The 8569-nt window shown below is 43.7% G+C and overlaps 1 protein-coding gene across 1 annotated transcript in view; it reads right to left on the reverse strand.

The window, feature by feature from the left end:
- The window catches only part of LOC308174759 (uncharacterized protein), a 45942-nt gene that overhangs the window by 9707 nt on the left and 27666 nt on the right, over nucleotides 1-8569 (reverse strand). Inside the window, exon 3 of the mRNA XM_080549858.1 lies at nucleotides 250-390. Within this exon, the coding sequence (XP_080405984.1) occupies nucleotides 250-390 (141 nt within the window). The remainder of the gene's footprint in view (nucleotides 1-249; nucleotides 391-8569) is intronic.

The raw sequence follows: 8569 nt of genomic DNA on the forward strand, positions 1-8569 counted from the left end.
TTCCAGTACAGGTACTGGGAGTGAGTGTGTTTCCAGTACAGATACTGGGAGTGAGTGTGTTTATAGTCCAGGTACTGGGAGTGAGTGTGTTTATAGTCCAGGTACTGGGAGTGAGTGTGTTTATAGTCCAGGTACTGGGAGTGAGTGTGTTTATAGTCCAGGTACTGGGAGTGAGTGTGTTTCCAGTACAGGTACTGGGAGTGAGTGTGTTCACAGTACAGGTACTGGGAGTGTGTGATTGGTCTGTACCTTCCTGACGCAGGAGCTTCAGCCCCTCCTGGGCCTCGGTGTGGAGGTCCTCCAGGTACTTAGGACGGCTGCCCTCGATGAACACGTTCTCCTGGACGTGTGGGGGGGCCAGAGTCACATCATTCTCTGGCTTTGGGACTGCTGGGGGGGGGGGAGAGAGAGAGGGGAGAGAGGGGAGGGAGGGGGGAGAGAGGGGAGGGAGGGGTGATTGAGTTAATCTAATCACCAGACACGTCATGACATGACAGTGGATGCATGCATACTGTAGAGCCATATGCTGCTGTATACTTGTTTAATATGGCAGACAGTATGACGATAAACACACATACATGAGATTAACAGCACTGAGTTGAGGAAAAATAATTGGATAGATAGATGGACGTGATATACTGTAAATCTCCATGCACAAGGGATTACATTCTGAAGAATTTTCACATGGGATTATCGTTTTAAAAACAACAACAACAACCACGACAACAATGTGTTATTGTTTACTGTGCCTTTGTTAGTGTCAGGAGTAATATAATAGGCAGAAATATTATAGGAATGGGTACATACAGTTCCCTGAATAAGTAATGGGACAGTGAAGCATTTATTTCTTATTTTGGCTCTACACTCCAAAAGTTTGACAAACCAGTACTATGCGGTTAAAGAAGAGATTCTCACCTTTTATACAGTAAAAATAAATTGTAAGTATTTTTTACAGTGCCCTACTTATACTACTTATATACTGCCCTACTGTAGCCTGCTGTGTGACACAACATACCTGTAATATATGATGTGGGTAATATGTATGCATTCCCCCTCGAGCAACATTACCACACAATCTGGTTGTAAGCAAATTAATAATAAGGGTGAGAGGTCATGTTCCAAAGACATTACAAACCACTGCACTAAGATATAATCAGATATAATATCTCTTCCCCATACCATAAGAAAACAGGCAACAACCCAACATACACACACACACACACACACACACACACACACACACGCACACACACACACACACACACACTCACGCACACACACACACGTTGAGAGACTTATGTATTGCGTTCAACAGTAGCTGTGTGGTAAAGCTGTAATTTACTTCACCAAAGCTTCCTTATCTTTAGACCTGTACATGTTCTGTGGACCATGCTTGAATTAGCCCTGTGCTTGAATAAGCTTCGTCAACCGTGACCCCAGAGTCAACCGTACTATGTAGATAGATATAAATAGCTAGATACCATCACCTCTGCGCTAATGTCATTAAGTGCAGTCTTTCACCCTGAAAATAGACATACTTTAACCACATTTAGCATATATCCTGCTAATAATAGCATTCACAAAAACAGTCAAGTCATTCAATTATTTGTAAACAGTCTAAACTGTGTATGCTGTAACTCTCTGTGACAAACATTCATAAATAATACTTTATATATAAAGTAATAATACATCTGTTTGATGTTTTTTGATCATCTTCCATCATCCCAAGACATGTTATATGGTAGGTGCTTCAGGGCTTTCCACAGACTCGCCTCTCCATCACAAACAAAAGAGAAACTCCATAAAACTATTTCTGACACATTTCATGACTTTCTTGTCTTCCTGACACCTCCTAATTAAACCAGTTAACCTACAGTAGCTAACGGTTAACCAGTTAAACTACCCTGTCTGTCACCAAGAGGAAGCAGACATGCTTGCTTGACCGTAAATCTTCAGGACAGGAATTTCAAGTATATATATATCATAAATTAATTAGATAAGGTGTTTTTACAAGTGTCTGAGAATGTTCAGCACTTCACTCATTACTCACGTACTCACCTTTCCTCCTGAAGACCAATGGAAGACAGTAAATATTGCTACTCAGAAGCAACATGACTATTGGGATTCCATCTTAATACAATAATAAAACAAAACAAATTTTTTAAAAAATGGCAAAAGCTGATATGATTATCCTCCAAAAACCACACAAGAACTATCATGGGGAATTCCAGAGCAAAAAAAAAAAAGAAAGTAAAAGAAAAATCCAGAGTAAGATCACTGTCCCAGGAGACAATGAAAGACTTCAGTGGATCAGGAGGATAGAGGAGAACTCTTGTTGTTGCTTTTTCATGTTGTTGTTGACCAGTGCCATGCAGAATGGTCCAATCACTAGACAATGAGCCCAGACACTAATCCTTGCATCCTAATTCCACCCATCCCATCCCTCTGACACACAACCCCCCTCCGTGCCCCCACCCCAACCCTAACCCCAACCCCCCACCACTGGTCCTTGTTTGTGGGTCTCCTGCTCACCCTTGATTGGACAATGGGGGGTTATGACATGGACCGTGATGAGATCAAACTCACACAAAGGAAAGGGAGAAAGCAGAGTATTATCAGGGATATCAAGGAGGTTTAAATGATTACGCCGCTCTCTTTCTACTCTGAGTATACACTCACCAAACACTTTATTAGGAACACTATACTAATACTGGGTAGGGCCTCCCTTTGCTCTCAAAACAGCCTCAAAACATTCCCCACACCATTACACCACCTGTGTAGGAGGTGTACAGCTGTTCCTAATATAGTGCTCAGTGAGTGTATAATGACTGTGCCACCTTCGACAACTATACCTGGCTTTCTGTCAAAGTCAATTAGGATATGGATGGAGAGGCACTCTTAAGAAAGTCAATGAGTTCACATCTCTCCACGTCTGGTTCTCTCCACACAAGTTATTTCCTCCACCAGAGGGCGTGAAAGAGCAGCAGACAGATGTCCAGGAATGGAAACAAGATTCATCCTGTTTGAAGCAAAATGTTCTCTCCACACAGTAAAACTCTTACACAATTGAATTATGCTTCCTGGCTATTATTCTTCTCTATACCAGCGTGGCCTTAGGGAAGTCAATCAGAGCTGTAATAACAGCCTGGGCGCAGGTTGTCTAATATCCCTCTTGCGTGTGTGATTACCCCCAAGAGAAGAGCTTGAGAGTAGAGTAGAGTCTATTCTCAAGGGCACGTCAAGGCACGTTACATTCATCCATTTCAAGCAAATCTACCGTGGATTGATCATTCACCTAGGGGGCATCTCTGAACGCCCACACGTCACCCCGTTTCTTTTTTTTACTCCTAAACTTTCCTGAGGCAACAGCGTTTCTTCACTTCCCGGTGCAGTGAGCAAACATGACGAGGAATGTGTGCAACATCTGAGCAAATGGAACTCGTTCCCATAGTCATCCCCATGCTGCATGACTCAGCTGTCTCTGCCCCGCTGTGTGTCACCATGGCCACGAGCGGTGGTGGAAAACGGTCTCCTAGGTAATAGAATCATAATAATAATATAGGCCATTTAGCTGACGCTTTTATACCCAAAGCGACTTACATTGCAGTGAGTGGTGGTATACATTTTCCAGTATATATGGACCCCAGCGGGAATTTTGAACCCACAACCCAAGCGTTTGGTAGCGCAATACTGTACGTTAGCGCAATGGAGGCACAGAGGACCACACATGTAGAATGATGAGTCACGGGTGGTGTCACCCAGGGCACCGACAGCTTTTGCATGGTTTTGTACCTGGTCATGGTTCCAGAATGTTCTTGCATAGATTGCATAACTTTATTATTATGGTGGTGGTAGCAGCATGTCATTCATGCACAGGGAGGTCAGCCAGTTAGACGGAGACGAGACAGAGATGGGAAGAGGAAATGTAGAATCAGCGACGCAAAACAATATTCAAAGATAAATACCCCACAACAGAGACGTGTGTGTGTGTGTGTGTGTGTGTGTGTGTGTGTGTGTGTGTGTGTGTGTGTGTACCGGGGGGGGGGGTTGATGACAAAGACCTCACATTATCCCCCCGACGTGTGTGTGTGTGTGTGTGTGTGTGTGTGTGTGTGTGTTGTGGTGTGTGTATGTATGTATATATGTGTGTGTTGTGGTGTGTGTGTGTGTGTGTGTGTATGTATATATGTGTGTGTTGTGGTGTGTGTGTGTGTGTGTGTGTGTGTGTGTGTGTGTGTGTGAGTACCGGGGGGGGGGGTTGATGACAAAGACCTCACGTTATCCCCGCTTGTGTGAACCCATTGTCATTAAGTTCATATTAATCACTGCGACATAAAAGACCCCATCTGTCAGTGGTGGCTCTGATAGGAAGTGTGTGGTATCAAAGGAAGGGTGCTGTGATGTTGTGATCCCAGGCAGATGTTTACACCAGTGCCAGATCTGATGCACAGGGACGTGCCCTGCTGGAGGACATCTGACACCACACTGGAAAACAAAACAACATGTCCGATTCAAAGGGGTAACAAAGCAACAAAAAAACCTCAAACTTAAGCTCATTTCACTAGATGTCAATAACTATGGAGTCTCGCAATAAAAGGGATCGTCTTCGAGTAAACGCAGGTTTGTGTTAGTTATACGTTATTAGTTGATCCTCTCCATCTGGAAATGGACAGCTATGGCCTCTCAATTGTAGTCAAAAACAGTCATTGACTAATACAGGGTATATACAGGAATCTTGAGGTTAATTTCAATACCTTTCTAAGACTTTTTAAAGACCTTGTCAATATTTTTCCAGACCTCATCGCCACTTCGAGCTGTAACCGTTACATCAGTGACACCTTTAACTTAACAGTTTTAGTTTGCAATAGACTAGACCACTATCATACAACAGAATTTCCGGTTCATCTTTGTTTTTTAATAAAACTAATAAATTCACGAACTTTTACTAAAGGTTTTTAGGACTCAAACTCTTTGGACAGAGTCTAATTCAGAAAAATACCTACAGAATTCAAGACCTCATAAAATCGTGATAAGACTTTTTAATACTTATTAAGGGTCTTGATTTTCCCAAAATGTATTTATCAACTTTTAATACTTTTCAAGACACCGCAGATACCCTGTAATAGCAATTTCACATTAAATGTTCTCATTCATGAAGTGTGAGAAGATAGGTGTAGGTAGGTGTAATAATAATAATAATAATAATAATAATAATAATAATAATAATAGATTTTATCTAAAAGCGCCTTTCTAAACTCAAGGTAGGACACAGAAAAACACAATAGGCAGCTATGGGGGATAGTGTTAGTCAGTACCATTAGCAGAGCACTAGTCAGTACCACTAGCAGAGCACATTAGCCATGTCCCCATTGCCTTACTGTACAGCAGAAGACACTGCAGACGTAGGGTATACATTGCTGCATACAATTATTAAGGAATTCGGTCCATGAAATGATGATGTATCCAGTAACAGAGCCGACCTGATCAGTCAGTTGGCAGACAGAGAGGAATCAGCTGGATTAGAGGACGCCTATGTTGATACACTTTGACACAGGTAGAGACCACTTTGACACAGGTAGAGACCATGCATGCAGTGCACAGACACACACACACACAGACCCCCCCCCCACACACACACACACAGACAGACCCCCCCCCCTCACACACACTCACACACACACACCCCCCACACACACAGACACACACACACCTCCTCTCACACACACACATACACACACACACACACACACACACACACACACACACACACACAGACACACAGACACACCCTGTCCTAACATGCCCCTCTCTCTCTTGTTTTGAGAGATAGACATTCTCTGCACTTCTGAGTGGCCCGTCTGCCAGGTGCGTAAGCCTGGGCACAGTAGGAAAACTGAACACGACCAGGCAGTAGGAGAGAGCTGTGACCTCAGACTGAGTGAGAGTGTGTTTAATGAGTCCAGGTATAAGCTTGAGCGCCCGGTTGAGTTCTCACACCTCTCTTGCTCCAGTTAAACGAGCATAAACATCCAACAGGGGCGCACTCTAGGGGTGGAGGAAGTCACGCAAGGTGGGCAAGTTGATAAGAATCTTCCGGTGTAATGGATATACCCCACGGTGTCTGGCCCACTGTGATACGGCCCGTTTCATCTACAGACACTACATAATCATCCCCCTCTCTGCAGTGCACACAGGCACACACACACACACACACACACACTCAAACACACTCATCACAGACACTCGCACACACACTCACAGACACTCACAGACACTCTCAGACACTCTCAGACACACACTCACACACACTCACAGACACTCACAGACACTCTCAGACACTCTCAGACACACACTCACACACACTCACAGACACACACAGACACACACAGACACACACATCCACACACCGCCACAGACTAATTCCAGTCATTATATCAATTAGAGCAGAGGGTATTTACCTGTCGTTTGTCTAATCAAAACCACTCAGGGGTCAAGAGTAAGTGAACTCTCTGCTCCCCGAGGCCTTGCCAGCTCCACAGCGAGGGCCTCCTGTTACAGGGCTCAGCCATAAGCGACTGAAAATGAAAATCCCATTAAAAAGTTGTGCAGGAGAATGTGAAACATTCCAACATGCCAGGGCTCGCAGAGAGGAGGGCAGGCACACAGCTCTGGCTGGGCTCTCACTGACAGACAGGTCACACACACACACACACACACACACACACACAATGAAACAGACAGGTCACACACACAATGAAACAGACAGGTCACACACACACACACACACACACACGTTCTCATTAGCAGAGCAGCAGTATGAATCCAGCTGACGACCTTACTGCCCTTGAGCACAAATGTTAGACACCCGTGCTCCACAGCTACACCTATCCTCAAACGCAAGCTGGTCCGGACTGTGAGTGTAAGTGTGTGTGTGTGTGGGGGGGGGGGGGGGGTATTAAGTACATCAAGTCCCAACCCTGTGGCAGTGACGATAGTCAGAGATATAGCATCCTCCTCTGAAATGTAAGCCTCAGGCATCGAAGAGAAACAAAACCAAAACTGATAAACCAGCAGTCTCCTATGCACCATGCAGACTGGCAGATCTGCAACCTGATTGAGCCTGATCCCCTTCCACAACACACACACACACACACACACACACACACACACACACACACAGTCTGCATGACTGGAGGGTGCGTTATGTTCGAATGGACAGGTCCTTATGTACACACACAGACACACACACACACACACACACACACACACTTATCTCAACCACAGTCCTTGAGTGTGTATAAAAAGAACAGTGCGTTCTGGCATGGGGAAGTGATTACCTCTGGAACCACCTTGACAAGTTCCCATTTGGTCACATCAGTATTTTCTTACATGCTATAAAATGACGACCAGCTGCATAGTCAATCCACCTAGAATGCCTAGAGCAGGGGTCGGCAATTAGGTTTGGCCTCGGGCCAAATTTTTTTTGAGCCACTAGATGGCGGGCCAGAACATAATCAAAGGCTAATTCAAGTAATTGATTGTTAAAAAATGTGACACGTTCTAATGCTTTGACTTTTCTTTCGAAAAATGTACACATCGCTAGTCAACTAACACAGCTTGTTTTGTGAGCCTGCTAACAATGTAAAGTAGTGTTCTAGTTAACTAGGTAGCAGTCCAATCCATTACGTTGCAGTATTAGGCTTGACTAGCAAGTTTGTGTTGTGATTCTCAACAACGTTGAAACTTAGTTTCACCCTTTTCCATAGTTTTGAATAATAAATATGTGGACTGACGATGTATCGCAGCCTAACTTATTCTAATAATTATTTAACATCGTTTTATTCTGAATTATTCCCCCCTCCTCCCAGACAAGGTCACATTATTTATTATTGGATTGGTTGTTTGCGTGCCGGGTGAAGTTAGCTAAACAGTTAACCTGCTAGCAAGAGAAACATCATGTCACTCTCCAAAGGTCTAAAGAGGAAAGTTGACGGTGGAAACAGGGCATTTAAAGAGGAATGGACAGCGAACTATACGTTCATCCTACCTGGTTTCATCAATGCAGAGCCGTTGTGAGACTCACATCTTCCGTGCTCACGATGTTCCCTTTCTATACAAGTCGTCCTTTTCGTCAATGAATGTGATAAAGACGCATGAGAGGAATCGATTGATGCATACAAATAAAAATAAACTGGCTGCGGATTAAAGTGACGTCAATATCACCAGATATCAAGCAAATAGTGACCGATGGGAGATGCCACTTTTCACATTAAGTGAGTACCAAGCCTGTCGTTATTGTATTTAATAACCTAATTGTATTTTGTATATTTTGAATGAATGGCTCGTTGTACTTATTATCCCTAATAGCGCGTTTGCTCTGTCGTTTCAGGAGCATAGGCCTACCACCACTTTGCGCCGATTTTGTTGTCAATGTTTTTCAGAAAATTAAACAGAATTTGCTTTGTTACTGTTCATATGTGTGTTGCAGTCACATACGTAAACATTACGTTTGAATGATTTAATGAGCTGATGTAATTTTTTTCAAACCACACACCGCATGTTGGCTATT

The sequence above is a fragment of the Nansenia antarctica genome (assembly GCF_963989245.1).
Source record: "Nansenia antarctica genome assembly, chromosome: 1".
Classification (NCBI taxonomy): domain Eukaryota; kingdom Metazoa; phylum Chordata; class Actinopteri; order Argentiniformes; family Microstomatidae; genus Nansenia; species Nansenia antarctica.